The sequence below is a fragment of the Phyllostomus hastatus genome, unplaced genomic scaffold, assembly GCF_019186645.2.
Source record: "Phyllostomus hastatus isolate PE091 unplaced genomic scaffold, TTU_PhHast_1.1 phas_scaffold_78, whole genome shotgun sequence".
Taxonomy (NCBI): domain Eukaryota; kingdom Metazoa; phylum Chordata; class Mammalia; order Chiroptera; family Phyllostomidae; genus Phyllostomus; species Phyllostomus hastatus.
The window spans coordinates 38,790,754-38,809,844 of NW_025334041.1; the positions used below are offsets into that span (position 1 = coordinate 38,790,754).

The 19,091-nt window shown below is 36.8% G+C and overlaps 1 protein-coding gene across 5 annotated transcripts in view; it reads left to right on the top strand.

The window, feature by feature from the left end:
- Positions 1–2,144: 2,144 nt before the first annotated feature.
- PCLO (piccolo presynaptic cytomatrix protein) overlaps positions 2,145–19,091 on the top strand; it is a 354,626-nt gene continuing 337,679 nt past the window's right edge. For all 5 annotated transcript variants that reach the window (XM_045827052.1, XM_045827055.1, XM_045827056.1 and 2 more), the window contains exons 1-2: positions 2,145–2,641; positions 8,783–10,241. In XM_045827052.1, the coding sequence (XP_045683008.1) occupies positions 2,388–2,641; positions 8,783–10,241 (1,713 nt within the window). In that variant the 5' untranslated portion in view covers positions 2,145–2,387. The remainder of the gene's footprint in view (positions 2,642–8,782; positions 10,242–19,091) is intronic.

Sequence of the window (19,091 nt, forward strand, 5' to 3'; positions counted from 1 at the left end):
ATGACGTTTGCTCCTAGGAGACAAGAGGGAAGGTGAAGGTGAATGCACATTTTGCACAATAGGCTACAATATTCCCATCTTACAAATGACTACTTTTTTGGTTAGCCCAGCAAAATTACTTTGCATGTTGATTATCATTTCTTTATTTTTTTGAAATTTCTTTTTTTAATTTTAATTAATTATTTATTTATTTTTAGGGAGGGAAGGGAGGGAGATAGAGAGAGAGAAACATCAATGTGCGGTTGCTGGGGGTTATGGCCTGCAACCCATGCATGTACCCTGGCTGGGAATCGAACCTGGGACACTTTGGTTCCCAGCCCGCGCTCAATCCACTGAGCTACGCCAGCCAGGGCTTGATTATCATTTCTTATTACTTCACATGCTCATTTTCATCTGCAGTGGAAGAGAATGTGGAGTTAACAACATATTTTCTTATTTAACCATTATCCTGAGGCTAGAGTTTGAAAGCATATTTCCCTTATTATCTTAAAGCTTATGGTTTGTGGGTATGAATTCATTGAGTATATTTTATTCTCACAAACCTTGAGCATATTATTAGAAAACAGCCAGCACATGACTCTTATCCGGTCTCATCTTTATCTAGAGTGTTACTGACTCACAGGGCAGCCTGAGCATGGAGCGGTTAACTTGTTTCGTCAGAGAAGCCATGGTGATTCAGGATTGTGTGCCAAATATTGTCCTGTTTTGGACCAAACTCATTTCTAGGAGGTATGGCCATAATGTATTTGCCAATGAGAACGTCAGGTTGCCTCAACTTGATTTGTTTGTATGAAGTAAGAGCATTCTCTTCTTTGTAGTTTTGACTTTGGAAGGCACATCTCTTAGATATGAGAGAATCAAAGTTTATACCAAGTTTATGTAGGAACTCAACCAGGTGCAATACTTCATCTGATGATCAGCTATAGTCACATAGTCACACTCTGTTGTAACTGTGCCACCTTTTAGTTATGATGAGAGTGAAGTGTACAATGTCAAATCATTATGATTATTGGAAACCTTGGAAACTTACTATCTGAGCAACTTATTCTTTTCTGTTTAATTATTATATATATTTCCAGTAGTTAGTTTTTGATTTTCTTGAACCTCAACAATCAGGACATTGGTCCATTGCATTAGGAAAGGCAGGTAGTAAAATTGGGACTGCAGATCCAATGCTGAACGAAATCACTGCCTTCTAAGAAATGTAGTCTCAAGGTAAGACTGTGCGTTGGGGTTGGGTAAGGAGTGGGTCCAAAAGGGTGGTTAATTATATCTCTGCTGCTAACTAGCTGTGTGACTGTAAAAACTAATTGATCTTTTGGGGTTCTTCTGCCCACATTTTTACAAAAAAATGAACTGAACTCATGTTTTAAACATTTTACTATAACACTGTAATATTCTACAATCTATTTCTTACTACAGTATCCTACCCACAATTTCCCATAATCCTGTACTTCTATATAGTCCCTTTAGGGTTCAACACAGTTACAAGCATTCAGAAACTTTACCTGCTTACTGATGCTGTATGTAAGGTTTTAATGCAATTGTTCTGGTAAAGATCTAAATTAAAGGAGCCAGTTTTAGCTCCTTTAGGGAAATGCGTCCCAAAGATATCAGGTTTTTCCTGTTAATCTCCAGTTATCCGAACCAATTCCTAGTATCTTTTAAAACCTTCCTAAACAAAATTAAAAAAAAGAAAAGAGAAAAAGAAAATATAACTTCAAAAAAAAAACACACAATAAAACCGTTTAAGTCTAAAGGAGATAGAATGCAATCAGGGGTCATGAAAAAAAGTTTAAACTACAAATCCCATGAATCAAAGCTGGGAACGGACACGTCCTCACCACTCCCCTTGCGCCCTCCCAGGAATATAGTTCACCAAAAGTCAGGTTGAGGCATTCTGCAACGTGCCTGAGAGAAACTACAGATGCCTCGCCCAGGTTTTTAACCTGAGCTTTCGCTGGGCTCCTTTAAATGAGTGCCGAGCTCGAGGAAGGATGCTGAGCGACGCAGACGGGATAGGCGTGGACACAACATCACCTGTTTCTTGGTCCGCATGCGCACTGCGAGGAGGCGGGGCGCGGTGGGAGGGGCGGACGGCGGCGGCTGGCACTGCTCAGATCTGCTTCTCCCCGGCTTGGGGCGCTGAGGCGGCGTCCGGGAGTTGTCTTCTGGAAAGGTTGCCTGGCGTTGTCCAACATGGAGGAGGCACCCGCCGCGGGCGTCACCTGCGAGCGAGACTGATCCTCACCCGTCATTGTGGGCAGCGACGCCGGGCCCTGAGCCGCGGGGACTCCGCTGCCGGCACGCCCCGCGGCGGACCCCCGGCTTCCTGACTGGGACGCGGCGCAGGGAGGAAGCGCGGCGGCCCCGAGTCTCCCCGAGCCATGGGCAATGAGGCGAGCTTGGAAGGGGAAGGGCTCCCCGAAGGGCTGGCGGCAGCGGCTGCGGCGGCCGCCGGAGGAGGGGCTGGCGGGGCGGGGAGCCCCTTGCCCACCGTGATTCCAGCCGGGATGGAGGCAGATCTGAGCCAGCTGAGCGAAGAGGAGAGGAGACAGATCGCCGCTGTCATGTCAAGGGCGCAGGGTCTGCCCAAGGGAAGCGTTCCCGTGGCCGCTGCGGAGCCGCCTTCCTTGCACAGGCACGCACCGCATGATGCTTATGTCCGGGCATATATGTACAGCTTCCCTTGCACATAGGTGCCGGCGCGGCAGTACATATATGTCGTCCCCGCTCGTTCTATTCTCCCTAATGGGTGGCGATAAAGAAATTATAAGCCTTCTTTCTGATGGGCAGAATAAAAATGATGCATTGTAGAGTTTCTGGTGGGATAGTCAAGGGTTGCATTCTTGGAACTGTGATTTTAGGTTGTAATGTTTGGCCTTTTGGAACCTTTTCCCTCCTGGATGGCGTGGAGAGACGCCCTCCGGTGTTTCACTAATCTGGAAGTCTTCCATTAATACAGAACAGACGTGTTGGGAATTGGGTAGACATGGGTGTTTACCTGTCTCTGTTTAAAACTCCTCAGTCATTTTGGGGTCTTTTTCTCTGTAAGTGATGTCTAAATGTTTCTGCAATAATACCATTAATTCCCCTGGAGGTGATTTGTCCTTCCTTCCTATCCCACCCCCAGAGGAGAACAGGAGCTGTTTAGGTAGGAGGTATAAAATGAACACATCTTTTATATTCAGTGTGGGGCCTTGAAATATGTTGTGGCATTAACAGATGGTTTGGTCACTGCAAGGCAGGTGCTGTACATGTATTTCTGAATTAGCATATGCTGGTTTTTTTTTAAGCCACTCTTTTATATACGAAAGTGTTTTACGGTTTATGGGAGAACATGTGAATTTGTGTTATCTAAAAATTAGTTACCAGTACATACTTTTAAAGACAAAGCAAATAAATGACAACTTCTATAGGCAATTAAGAGCTAGTCTGTAACATAAATGTATTCATTTCCGTTTCTTGCTCTCCATTTTCCTTCATCCCAATAAATTAGTTGTTTTCTAATTAGAATAGTAAGAGGGTATAATCATTGTGCCTTCCCTGCTTTTATCATTGTAAACAAACCCTTCAACTTTTCTCCCTTCCATAGAGAATAATAGTTCTCTATCCGTGGTCCTGAAACCATTCCTTCGTAATGGTAGCTGAAGGGAAACACAATTTTCATTTGAGGTATTGGAAATATGACAGATCTGGACATATAGGTGTAGATTCTTATACTATACTTCATAAAGTAAAAATATGTTAACTTAGAATCCATCACATAAGCATATGAATATGATGTGTGTACAGTATTAAGTTTAATATAGGAGAAATGTGAAATGTTTCATATGCTTATAGTGTTTTATGATGATAGTTTTCACATAAAATCCTAAATGCCTAATATACATCAGGTAAAAACTCTATTTTCTTAAAATGAAACTACCACTGCTAGTTAAGCTAGCTCCTTACAGTGGTTATGTTTTTCTGTGTTTTTAAACTAGTAATTTATGGGCTATTTCTTTGGCAAATAGCCTTTCTTATTCATTACCTTAAGTCGTACAGCTTATGATATGTACTATTTTCCACTACTGATGAAAATTTGACTTGTAAAATATTTTGAGTGTTCATAGACTAGATTTTCATAAGATAATAATGAGGCACAATGCTTCTATTAACCTTTAGAAATGTATGTCTGTTCTGCCGTTTCTCCTAAGTGTTACAAGCAACAGGTTTAGTTAGCATGCTGGTTACAAATACTGAGGAGAGTGTGAGCTTTGATTTCTAAATTCCTAACTTTTCTTTCAGAGGGTGTCTGAAAAATATTATTTTAGCCTTTGAAACACTGATGTTTCATGCCGTATTTGTATCAGATAGCATACTTTTAAAGCACTCAATTGATAATTTTGTGATAGAATTCTTATTAATGGGTAATCTGTGCCCTGTTATTGGTGAAAGTTTCATCTAAATAATAACAGTATGTTTCTAATTTTAGCAACTGCTTATATTTTACTGAAAGATTTCTATTAATATTAGTATTAGAGAATATTAAAATTAGAGAAGATAATTTTTAGAAAGTTGTTATCCCCAAAAGTTGTTAAACCAAAGACACACTTGGTTTATCATTTAAATATTAAAAACACATTAAACATATATGAGAAAGTGTATCCAAATTATTTGAAATGTTAAGAGATAGGGTTTGATTTAAAAACAAATGAGAAGTAAGTGTTGAGAACCCAGGAACCTAGTTTCTTGTCCTATTAATTTTAACTGACTCGTGGTAAATTATAAATGCTTCTCAGTCTATGTGCCTCAGTTTCCTTGCCTCTAAATAAGGAAAATGATACTTGTCTTACCTGTCTTGTAAAATCATTGTGAGAATCAATGAAAAATTGAGAGGGGCGTTTTTGTTTGGATTTTAATATGAACAAAATAAAAAAGTAATAATATCAGCAGTGAATGGCACCAGCAATGATGGCTATAGACAAGTTGTATGTTGAATTATTCATTGTTATGAGATGTTTGATCTATCTATATTTTACATATGGGAAAGTCAGTGCAAAGGGATGGAAATCTACCCCTCCTTTTGCCCTCAGGAATCAGGACACCATATTTCTGTGACTAATTTTATAGTCATGGATTAATCTCTTAGCGTCTTTATACCCTAGTATCCTCTACACTATCAAAATGAATTCCTGTAGTTGCTTACATCCCTAATGTAAAATTTTATGTGACTCAGCACTGTCAAGTTGTCATTGCCTATCATGTTATATTTAACAGAAAATTTTAGCATTTCAACTGCTTTTACATTCTGCACTTGAATACATGCTTACTTCATTTGAGCTGAACCATTTGTTCTGCTAACCTATGAAAGAAAAATTGTAATCTGGGGACTACGATAGTAAAATAGTGATGTTGTATAAAGCATGGGGAGTTGCAAGCTAGAAGTTACAGGTTACAAATGAAAATGCTCCTGGATTTTTGATTCATTGTAGACCCAGGGAAATACAATTTTATTACTTCTTTTACTCATTCTTTTTATGGGTACAGATATGTCATATGATAAGGACTTTACTAAAAACACATCTATTAAGGTTTTTTTTTTGTTTATTGATTTCAGAGAGAGATAGGGAGGAAGAGAAAGAGAATCATCAGTTTATTGTTCCACTTATGGATGCATTCATTGGTTGCTTCTTATATGTGCCCTGACCAAAGATGGAACCCACAGCCTTGCCATATTGAGATGATACCCTGACAAACTGAGATACTGGCAAGGCCTAAAAATCACTTCTAATTGGTAGAATGTCTTATAAGAATTCTGACTTACTCAATTATTTTCTTCAGATTTCCTTCAGGCCTCACATATTGGTTAGACACTTCCATGACTGTTTTTCTTCCCAGAGCATCAGGCCAAATCCAAGATCTAAAAATAATATGGAATGTTTCCATTTGGAAAGAATTCAAGCACCGCTAATCTAGAATAATACAGAACCTGCCCTGTTCACTCATTCATTCACTCATTGTTATTATTCATTGTTCATTAATGCTCATCTTCTAGTTACCAGAGTTGGTACTAGTGATGCAAGGATGAGTGGCACACATTGTCCATGAGTTCAGAGAGAAGTAAACAAGACATACACTGCATTTTAATCATTGTTCTTTTTAATAGAATAACTGTTAAACAAAAGTTCACCAAAGGACAACTTTCTAAGACAACTTTATATTTTTGTTTGGTATTAAGCTTACATTTTCTCTTAATGATTTTCTTTCTATTTCTCACTCTCTGATCTCCATGTTTTGTTTGTTTACATAATTACAGCAACTAAAAATTAAATTGTAGGGCAATCTTTATAGCTATCTAGGTATTTTCTCACAGGGTGACCCTGTTATATAGTACAACTTATATTTGTAGAGAGTACATGCAATTATAGTTTCTTATACGAGCTGCTAACTTTTAATATTTTTTATTATTTGGTATTAAGTTTATTTTTTATTTGTTCAGTAGATAATGTTGATTAAGTAAAACAATATCACAAAACAGTGACTAAGTATAATAGTATTTTCAAAGTGGACAATTTAGTTAAGAATATATTTTTGGCACACTGCTTAAATACCGATTTTTAGGATGCTTACAAGATAGCAAATTCAATAACTTGTCTAAATAATTATTTATAAGATAGTCATTTCTATAACAGAGTCCCTAAGCATTTGCCCTTCAAGGATTGGTCTATTTTATTAATTGAATACACAACATTGCTAGAATAATATAAAAATCCAAACAGTGGAACTTTCTGAAAATAATCTATTATAGGTTTACAATGGCCTTTCTGCCTTCATATGGAAGAGAACATATAGGAAGGCCTATAAAGAAACATTCAGAATTATTTTCCCCAAATGGAAATATGTTGCAGAGCATGTTAGAAACATATTTGAACTCTTGGAATTAATATGGAGATTGATTTTAGTTCTTTGTTTCAGTAAAGGTTTCAGAGACAAGGTAATATCTAAAGTTTTTGTAACTTTTTTTCCTGAAGGAAAGTGCCAGAATAAGAATTTTATTTACTCTTTTATTAGAAAATCATTTTGTGTATACATTGCCATTTATAGATTATTTTATTTCTGACCCTTTGCTAATTAGAAGTATTACTTCTGTGTGTCTTTCTATCATGCTTTACATTATTAACTGACAAATGATCTGAAATTTAAAATTAACCTGCCCATGAGCAGGTAAATTTTGATGAAACAAATTAAAAACCTGTAGAAATTTATTGTGATCATCTTATATTTTAAGTGCTACTGAATCTCTGTTTTTCTCCTTTTTTCTTTTAATTAGAAAGAAGTAAATCTTTTCAAAATGAAAAAGCTAGCTATCAAACAAAATACTTATAGTTTCCTTTTTTCTGTAATTCTAATGCAGCATATTATTAGTTTCAAATTTATCAATAAAGAAAATGACTTACTTAAAAAATTAATCTACTTGATTTTTTGGCTAAAAGTATATATGAGAAACAGCTATTTTAATTCTTTAACATAGTCATTTAAATTTGGTCTTGTTAGCAAAACCATTAATATTTATTTATTTATTTGTGAGAGGGGGAAGGAAGGGGAGAGAGAGAGAGAGGGAGAAGGGGGGAGAGAGAGAGGGAGAAGCGGGGAGAGGGAGAGAGATTTGTTGTTCCACTTATTTTTGTATGCATTGGTTGCTATTTGTATGTGCCCTGACCAGAGATTGAACCCACAACCTTGGCATATTGGGCAGATGCTCTAACCAACTGAGCACCTGGCCAGGGAGACTTGTTGCATTTTAAACACAATGTCAATAATACTAATAATCTAAAAATAACAATAGTAAATATTGTAGAAAATATTAAGTAAAAAAGATCATCATGTATTTTCTTTAAGGAAAGTAGCAATACTTTTCTTCGAAGTGGGGTCACAGCTACCTTGTTGCTATTTGCATAGCAGGCTGTATCTCAAGATGCTTTATGTATCTATTCTTACCCTGCAAAAAGATCTCAGAATTAGCTGTTAGAAAAAAAATTAAATGATATAACATTTTTCCACAAGAAAGGTGGAAATGTTTCTCAAAAATTGCTAATTAGGAGGAATTTTCATTCTATAAAGTTAATATTTGGTGGATATTACCTTTTTAGAAAGAATAACTGATCAGCTTTGTCAGAATCCCTGTTGAATGTAACCTTCTTCACTAGAAACACTCCTGATGTAACATTGTCTGTTTTATATAACTAATATAAAGTGTCATAATCAAGTAGAAATGAAAAGCAACAAAATACAGTTGCAGTGAATTCCCACATTTAAAATTTTTACTTCTTAATCACTGCTAGTATTTGAGGGGCTAACATTCTTTGACTATAATTTTAATGAAAAAGAATACACCTTGTGAAAGTGAATGTACTAGGATACAGCATTGAGTTGATTTATTGAGTTAATGTGTTTAATTAGGTTTTAAGTATGGCCAGATTTTATTAAGTACATATGTATATTACTTTTATTGTGAATGCTTTGGAACTAGCTTTCTTATTTTTCATCACTCCTAGTAGTAAATATTGTAGTTTTCTCCCTTTTATTTGCATTCTTGTTGAAAATCTTTACCCTGGGCCTATAAAGAAAGTAGTAAAGGCATTAAGTTTTATGATCACTTACAGAATGTTGCAAAAATGGGTTCTTGTTATATTTATACATTTATAATTATGAGGCTATAAGCAAGTTAATAACTTTTATACTACTTTTAGTTGTGATAAATTCAGCATTTTCACTTCTGTTTGTTTCACTCTTCTAGGAAACAAGAGTTGGATAGTAGTCACCCTTCAAAGCCACCAGGAAAACCGCCAGACCCTGGGCGTCCAGCTCAGCCTGGTCTCAGTAAAAGTAGAACTACAGACACTTTGAGGTCAGAGCAAAAATTGCCTGGAAGGAGTCCTTCCACTATTAGTTTGAAAGAATCAAAGTCTAGAACTGATTTTAAGGAAGAGCACAAGTCCAGTATGATGCCTGGCTTCCTCTCAGAAGTTAACCCTTTAAGTGCTGTCTCCTCTGTTGTAAATAAGTTCAATCCTTTTGATTTGATATCAGACTCTGATGCATCCCAGGAAGAAACCGCCAAGAAACAAAGAGTAGCTCAGAAGGAACAAGGAAAACCTGAAGGAATCACAAAGCCTCCATCACAACAGTCACCCAAGTCAACTCCTAAGCAGCAAGGACCTATAAGCACCCCACCTCAGCAGGATGGCTCTCCCAAATCAGTATCTTCACAGCAACCAGAAAAAATGAAATCACAACCTCCAGGGACTGGAAAGCCAATTCAGGGGCTTACCCAGGCTCCTCAAACAGATCAGACAAAATTACCACTTCAAAGAGATGCAACTAGGCCTCAGACTAAACAGGTAGACACAGTCAAGGGAGAATCAGTCAAACCCTCACTGCAAAGCCAATCCAAGCCACCGCCTCAACAAGCAAGTCCTGGAAAACCTCCAGCCCAGCATCCTGGACCTGAAAAACTTCCCATGCCACAGCCTGGACCTGCAAAACCCTCAGCTCAGCAAGCAGGGCCAGCGAAGGCCCTAGCTCAGCCTGGGACAGCAAAGCCCTCAGCTCAGCAGCTGACAAAACCCCCAGCCCAGCCACCAGGGACAGCAAAACCTGCAGCTCAGCAGCCTGGGCCAAAGTCTTCAGCTCAGCCTCCAGGACCAACAAAGCCGCCAGCCCAATACGTAGGGACACCAAAATCGCCAGCTCAGCAACCTGGGCCTGTGAAGACTCCAGCACAGCAGGCTGGGCCAGTAAAGTCTCTGGCTCAGCAGCCTGGGCCAGGAAAGACTCCTACTCAGCAGCCAGGCCCAACAAAGCCACCTGCTCAACAGCCTGGCCCAGGAAAATCCTCAGCACAACAACCTGGCCTAGCAAAACCCTCTGCTCAACAGCCTGGCCCAGCAAAGCCCCCACCTCAGCAGCCTGGCCCAGCAAAGCCCCCATCTCAACAGCCTGGCCCAGCAAAGCCCTCAGCTCAGCAATCTACAGAACCAGTAAGCCAGACAGGACCTGGGAAACCTCAGCCACAGACTTCTTCATCTGCAGCCCAGATTCCAGTGGAAGGCCCCCCTAAAACCATCTGTCCTCTTTGCAATACCACTGAATTGCTGTTGCACGTTCCCGAAAAGGCCAATTTTAACACATGTACTGGATGTAAAACCACTGTGTGTAGCCTCTGTGGTTTTAACCCCAATCCTCATATAACTGAGGTAAGTGTATTTATTCACTGTGTCCATGCTTTTAAGTCATATTACCATCTTCCACCAAGGGTGCTTCATTCATTGTTGATATGATAGGATGGCATTATTTTTCCCTGGTTCTTCTTTTCTCTCCTTTCTTCCTCTTTTTCTTTTCTGCCAATTGTAAGGTAGAATTAAAAAATATTTTCTTTAATAATAAGCCTAAAATAGTGCCACAGTTTGTGATGAATTTGGCACGTAAAAGAAATATGGATTTATTGAAAGATGCTGAGCATTTACTCATTGTACTTTGTAATAGCCACGTTATTTACTATTTAGTATACAGTGATAATTAATTTTAAATTCATGCTCCTACCTATCAAAATTTGATACTTTTAACTGGGGTCATACTTGTGCTTGGAAAAACACATTGTTTTCAAACTCTAAATACAATTTTAATATAAAATTCAACACAGTTTTTCAAACCACACATCCCTTTTCCTTGACAGTGATTTTGATATCCCCTAAAAGGGCCTGCTTCCCTCATTAGTTGAGAGTATTAATAACAGCCTAAGTCAGTTCAGACAATGAAGAAGTCATTAGAGAAGGTTCAGCATTGATGGGTGTCTTCTTAAAGGACCCGTGTTTGTATCTCCCAAGTCTGGGCAAGCCTTCCTGACATATCAGATTAGAAAGGGGCAGGCAGTGCCACAAATAAATTCAAGGTTGTTTATTGGTGGGGGCAGGACAAAATACAGCAAATAGCAGAAAAACCCAGAAATTCTCTGGAGTTAAGTAATACAGTGAAGATAATCACATAAAACGAGACCATAGAGGCTTAGCATCTAAGAGGATATATTTTTTAAAGAAATCTGGAAGCCCTTACTCGATGAGGAAGCACAGAAAGCACTTAGTCTGTCTGGAGAACAGCTGTTGGTGGGCTCAGTGTGCACTGAGTTTGGAACTGCTTGGGGGGATGACAGTGAGGGATTATGTGAGTTAAATATGCCTGAGGAAGGAGACTTGTGTGCCCTTGTTATAAAGGAAATTTATGTTACAATAATAACAAGAATGGGGACTATCGGTAGCTGTTATGTTAGGTTCAGTACTTAGTGTGATGAAAGATGAAAGTGATGTGCACTGAAAATGTGTCAGCCTCTTGTTATTTTCTAGAGTGTCTTTTATGCTTTTAACTGAATGTCATATTGAGTACTTTAACTTTTTAAATAAATCATTCTTTAATGATAAAGTTGCAATTAGTAAGAACATGCTGCTCTCTACTTATGGAGGAAACCAGATTATAAGTAATTTTTTTATGTATTTGTAGTTTTTTAAATGTTAGTAAAGGTATGTTTCTGCCAGAATATGCTACCTTGATAGGAACGAGTAGTAATAATGACTTCAAATGGTAGATTATCACTTTGTAAAATCTTTTTTATGTTTTTATGGCAATTTATAAGGCAGAAACACACAGTTGAAGAGTCAAGCCATGTACAGGGTGGGGCAAATGTATGTTTACAGTTGTGAGTATGTGAAACATACTTAAATTATTATTATTTGTTGGATTATTTTCTATATGAACGACTGTAAACTTACTTTTGCTCCATCCTTTATATTATTCGAGTACATACTATATAGAAGACATTTTACTACATGTTTTGTGGGATATAAAAATAACTAAAACATAGTGCTGATCGTAACACGATCACAATGTACTAGGTTAGATAACCCACACATAAGCACATATACTGTGTGGTCAAATGATAATGGCTGTGAGACATATGAACAAATATTGTGGATTTAAGAGTAGGGGGTGTCATTTCCAGTGGCTGAGATTAAAGAAGGCTTCATGGAAAAATGGCATTTGAGCTAGGTATATAAGACTGGATACTCTTTCAACAGATAAAAGACAGGAAAGGTTGTAATGATTTGGTCCAAGACCTAGAGCCAGACTAATGTAGGGGATATTTATGGAATCAGGGATAATTCTAGGTTGACTGAAGTGGTGGCAAAGAAGAAATAGGCAATGAGATTCGAAGTTGAAGTCAGATTTTGGCTTTCCATATTTAGTAGGTAGTGGTGAGCATTCTTCTTTATGAGACTTACCTTGGCTAGCATAAGTCATACCCTCAATCCTTCATTCATTTTAGAAATTTGTATCAAATACTTAGTTGTGAGGCACAAATGACTGCTATGACAAAATCAAGTATTCATTAGTTATAGATTCTTCCTTCAACCAGAAAATAGGGGAAATAAAAGTTGTGTGTAAGAAAGAAAAACTATGTATATTTCTCTGTGTGTGTGTGAAGAGAACTTTGGATTGGGCTTTACAGTTCACATAGTTCTTTCCTATTTGTTTTACCAAAATTATATTTCCATATGACTCCAAGGGCGTATATTCTGTTTCCTCTACCATACTAATGCACAAACTGTTCATGTGGTTACTATGTTTAGTTTACCTTCAGGATCACACTGATGGTAGGTAGACAAGCAGATACCAAGTGAAATTTTCTGATTCCAAATCCATTTAGTCATGATAGGAAGAGAGAGAAAGGGCCATGAGGTCAAAGGAAGTAACCGTCACTGTCAGCAGGGTGGTCTCATGACTATCTTCATGAGAACAGAAATATTTCACCTGGGTCTGTGAAGAATAATAAGAATTTGGACACACATGAAAGGAGTTGGGAATGTGGGGGCAGGTAGAGGGCCTCATTTGCAATAAAGGAAACATCCCCATTAACGATGACATGAGTGAGTCAATTATACTCTGTGAAAATGATATCATTTGAAAAGTAAATAACATGTTCTCTACCAGACACATTGGGCAGGTAGGAAGATTAACTGAATGTTTGTATGAGAAGGTATTTTTAAAATATATAAAGTGTTTTTGAAGTTATAATGTAACACGGATATTCTGTTTTAAATGGTTCACTTTTAAAGTTTACTCAGTTTGTTTTTTCAGTAGCTACAGCATTATGAATTGTTGGGTTCTGAGGTTACAATCAAAAGCCATTTAATCTATAGTGTTAGTAGTAACATTTCGTTTTTCTTTTCTTTTTTTTCTTCATAAGGAAAAATGCAATCCCAGGTCTAATTCTGAACTCTGGGAATGCATCTTTGCTAATCCTGTTAAACAAATGGCCAGCTGGTTCTTCAAACATCTGAATTATTAGGAAGTCAGAGTTAGGAAGTTTGAGCTCTGCTAGAGCCTAGTAACTTCTGTTTTAAGAGTTAAGATCAATGAAATTTTGAGAAAGATATCAACTTATAAACTGTTATATGTATATACACATGTATACACACACACACATAAATAAAACTTCTCAACATCTTCTAAAGAGGACTATAAACACTGGGTCAAATTGTACTGAGATACTCAGATTGAGTGAACAGTTTTTCCATGCATGACAGGGAAAGACGCTGAATCTTTTTTAGCCCATTAATTTATATGAATTTATTATTTTCAGGTCTGATATTTATATGCAGTAACTATCTTGTTACTTTTGTAGACTATGAGTAAAATAAAATACTGGTCTCTTGTATCACTTCTTAAAAAGACTAGAATTTGTCTTATGTATTTTGTTACCAATATTTCAGGATTGTGACTACATTTGCTAATGAACATCCTTCCTCTTAAATGACTACCAGGTCTGGAGAAGAAGAACTGGAAAGGTACCAACATTCAGATAAGAGCATTAGGGAGGGAGATTTTTACTTCCTTAACTAAAGTTGTCACTTCTCCCGTCCCCTGCCAGGCACACATACACACACCTTACACAACCCAGATATCTGTGCGAAGAGGGTGGTGTTAAAATGAACTGTCCTCTCTGGTAGCTGTCAAGATGTGTGCTTTTCCAAATAAACCTTAAGAATCCACTGATTCCAAGCCCAGGTTTTTGATCCCAAGAGGAGTTTATAGCTTTATCTCTTTTTGCCAGTCCATTAAAGGAATACATTTAAAGAACACAGGCTCTCTCTTCAAGCTTGCTTTCTGACACCAAATGAGAGTATTTGCTTTCTAATTAGTAACAAAAGCATTTTGTTGTTGTTTTTCTTATTTTGGATTCATTTATCTCTTTTGATGTGTAGCCTAGGACACAATAGATTTAGGAACAAATTTAAAGACTTGTCCCTAATGTCTGATAGTTCTCATGGCTCTTATGAAATTTTGTAATACATGAAATGACTTGTCATTTTTCAGAATGTTTATAATGAACCAACTGTTAGTGATTAAAGTGTTTTTGTGTCATATTATTTTTGATTATTATGGCCCATATGTTAATAAGCCTTTCAGCTGAATCCAGATATTTTTATTTAACGAAAGCATAACCATATTTTAGCAGTGTAGAAACTCAAAAACCAAACATACCTGGAGTTGCATATGAACTCCCTCAATTTATTAAACAAAACACAACATAAAATGACTGAAATTCTTCAGGTCTGTCAAATGGTGTAACTTGACACGTCTACGGTGGATAGGCCTGTTGCTTCTTCCATTTCAAGTAAGAGAAATGGGAGAGGTGATGGCAGAAATGTGTTCAGGAGGCCCGGTGAGAGGAGACTAGAGCCATGTGAAATGTCAGGTAGCTGGAACCTGTGGAGAAAGAAAGCCAGGAAGCTGGAACCTGTGGAGAAGGAAAGCCAGTAAGACATTTCTGAAGGTGTAGTAAAGGATTTTTAGAAAAGTGGATAGTCTCTTTTCAGTTGTTTGCTGTTTTAGCACAAAGGTCTTTTGTCATCCCAAATTCTAAGCAAAGACCACAACACAGTTCCTCTTAAAAAAAGGACTGAGCACAGATTTGTTCATTTCCTCTTTCCGTAGATCCCAGTTTTTTAAAAATTGAAAGTATGGTATTTCCAGAAAATGGGTGTGGCCACCAATAGCATAAATTTGAGGAATTTATGTTGAGGAATGTTGAGGAATTCCTAGTAGGTAGAAAGAAAATGGGAAGAAGGTGACAAAAAAAATTGCCAAGGAAACCACTCTCTCTCATGAGAGAGATTTCAGGGACACTCTGAGCTTGCTATCAACACATTTAGAAAGCAGTAGTGGGTTGTGGGTAGTGATCAAAAAGTAAGTTAAAGAACTAGAGAAGGAAAAATATATGCCAAGTGGACTCTTTCCTAATCTCCAATGGAAGATGGCGTAGGGAGAGGCCTTATTTTTTCCCAAGGCTAAAACCATAGAATTTTCCAAATGAAGGGATGAGCTGCATGAGGAAGGGCCTTCATGAGAAAACTAGGACCTTCAAAAGAAGGTTAGAAGAAGTAATGCGCTTCTCCCAAAATACAGTGATGCAAAGGAAAAACAAACAAAGGAGACATTACTCAACCATGAGTCAAATGCACTAAAGTTGTTAGTGTTTTAGTAAAACGGTCCTTACCTGGACCCCAACCCTCTACAATGCTATTTCCTCTTATTCAGAGGAGAAGGCTAGTGGGAAAGCACACCTGTTCACAAATACAGAGAAACCTATTGATTGCTTCTACTAAATAGTGGAAATATTGATTATGATTGAATGGTTTGAAGAGACCAACTTGACATTTTAACAATAATAACATAAGAAGGACACAGATGACCTAGTGAAAAATGAAATAAAAGAATAAAAAAACATCCGACCTCATGGAAGAGTTCATTTGGAAAACACAAAGAACTTAAAGATATTCTTATTATTACTGAGAAATATTTGAGAGGTAGTCATTATCAATAAACGCCAGATTCAAATTTCAGTGGGCTGAGTGAAGGTGGGCTCAGTTGATACTCTGGAAAATAAAGACTCAGCATTTTCCCAGATAATACAGTAAAAAGATAATAAAAAATCAGCTATTTAGTAAGCACCTGCTATGTTGCAGGCACTATTCTAGACTCTGTGGATATTAGCAGTGAACAAAATATTATAGATTAAAAAATCTTCCCTCATGGAACTTATATTGTAGTAAGAGTGACACATAAAACATATATATGTGCACGTATATGTGTGTGTGTGTGTGTGTGTGTGTGTGTGTAGTGTGACAGATGGTAATAAGTGTTATGGGAAAAACTGAGTTAGGAGAAAGTTATGGCATAGACCAAGGGAGGGATTTGATGGGGTATTGGAGTTCCCTCCCTCCCATTGGGGCATTAGAGTCTGGGAGTTGAGGGATCAATTGGAAATCTGGAATTTTTAGTGGTGACTAAAGGTCCATCTAACTTGTTTGTATGATCTTAATTGAAGCTGGAGATTTGAGGGGGTGGGATTGGTGACATATAAAGGGTAAGAATGTAGCCAGGAATGTGTAGACTTCTGAGTTGCCCCTTTACTTCCTCCCTCCCTTTATATTATATGTATTGGGTTTGGGTGTACAGCTTAGTGGTTAGACAATATATATTTTATATAGTGTTTTCCTTGATATTTCCAGCACCACAGCTGACACCACACATCATTTCCACCATGTTATTGACTATATTTCCTATGCTTTACTTATTTCCCCTGTACTTCTTCCTTTAGTTAACGTGGATGCTGGGAATGGGGTTTATCCTCAGTATCAGCAGCTTTTTCTAGACTCCTGCCCATGGAGTTGCAGACATTTTTTGAGGTTGTTATCTATGACTCTTGGGGCTCCCGTAGGACTCGAGGAGTTCTGAGGCTCTAAGAGTCATGTTAAAAATCATGGAGATTATATCTAAAACTCTATTAGGAGTTCTGCAATCAAGACTATGGAGGCAGGCTCTAGAACATTTTTCGGAGCTAAAGAAAGATTTAAGTGTTCAGATTGTATAGCCCCACCAATGGCCAAGAAAGGTTGATACAATGACTAATATATCTGAGTGAAATATCAGAGTTCAAGGATAAGGAGAAAATATGTATAAGTGTGTATGTATATCTCATAATCATGTTAGGAATTCCTCTAATTAAAAAGAATAGGATGGAATAGCTGACTATACCTCAGAAATGAAGAAAACTAGAATGACATTAAATCAGTGTTTTTCAAAATGTGATTTCAAAATAGTGGTGGAATGTGAGATGATGTTAGATGGTACACAAACCAAACTAAAAAAGTTATGCATTATTTTATCATATTAAAATATATAGTACATTAAGTCCTCATTTAACACTGTTGATATACTTTAGAACTGTAGTGAAATGATGTATAATGAAACCAACTTTACCATAAACTAATTCCTTTCTCGTCAACATTATAATGAAAAGACGTTGAGTGAAACGACAGTTTTTGAGGGTGTACTGTTCCTCAAATATGATTTCTTGGATAGTGCTTAAGACAGTCCTAACATAAGTGATAATGTAAGATTGTCTATTGAAAAAGTGTAGCTTTTAGAGTAAGGTGAAAAATAAGTGATATTTTAAATTTGATTCAAAGCTTATTATTTGATGTTTTAATGGCAGTGACAAAAAACCTCAAGGCAACAGATAACAGTGATGATTCTGGAGAGTAAGGCTTGATGGTAGAAAAAGAGGCTTTTACTTTTAATGTCATAACTTTTCGTACTATTTTTTATCATATAAATTTGTGTTTAAATTAGCATGGGTGATTTAAAAAGTTCTAATTCATCAAATGATTGATTAAACAATTATATAGTGTGAAGGGATGGATAAAGGATTTCGATTCTTGATTTTTACATCTTCAGCTTTGGCATTCTAGCAATACGTGGTGAAATGTCAAGAAATTTAGGTTCTAAATAACAGTGATGACTTGAAATGCTTTATGCCTGTGGTGTGAGTTTGGTCAGTTTTTATGCATTTTTTGCTTGTCACAGCCCTGTGTACTTCATGACCATTTTTATATAAATCCAATAAGAAGAAAGTCCCATAATTCTAAACATAAGGTTTAGAATTTTCTAAATAGAAAATAAAGGATATTGGGATTTTTTTTTGCTATTTTCTGTTAATCCTTATGTTATTTATTATAGTATGAAAAGAATACCCTGCCTATAACAAAATTAATTTATCTTCATTTAAAATAGTTTGATAATGAATTTAAAAGAATAGAAATGCTCAATTAACATTTTAAAAATTGGCATTACTTAAATATGTTTATAAGCACCATGTTTGTTTAGCTCTCATTTTTGATTAGGTCTGATTTACATTTCTCTCACGACTTGGATGTTCCCTATATAAAATGACTCTATATTCCTCATGCTTTACTTGTAAGTTTAATCATTAAACCAAAGCCTTTTTTTTCAATTTTTTTCATTTTCAGCTTTTAAATAACTAGATGTTTCAGGTATATTTCTGCATAGTCAGCTTTTATATCTATTAAGTGTTGCTACATATTATTGCAACTGGCATGGTGAACAGTTTCTTAGTATACTTAGAACAGATCTGTGAAAGCAGATACCCACACTTAACAAAGTCATTTATTGGATTAGTAAACTTAATACAATGATGGGCTAACTTTCTTATTGTTTATATCCCTTGAAAAAACACACACATCTAACTTTCTCCTCCATTCCATATCTTAATTAGCACAGCTTAGATAAAAATTGGCTCAAATTTCAAGTATGTTACATTAAAGAAATGCTTTTATCACATGCATTTATAAAACAACAAAGATCTGGGTTGTAGGTCTAGCTGTGTTGCTCAAAATGTACACTCCTTTTGATATTTCTGCTGTTACCAAACTCCAAGGGTTTACTGGTTGGGGTGTTGTATTAATGAGATGTGGTTGTCACAGATGGTTTTATTTACTTGCAACAAATAAAGGAGACAGGGCATTTACATCCAAAGCTCTGCCTCCTCCCAGGGATGCTTAGTCATTGTTAATATATACTATTTGGTTAGTTATATGTCAATATTTTTTTGAAGTTGGCTGCACTTACCAGGTTGGGTTCCCTGTTTACAACTGCATCAGAAAAATACTGTGCTTCATTTTAACGTTTAG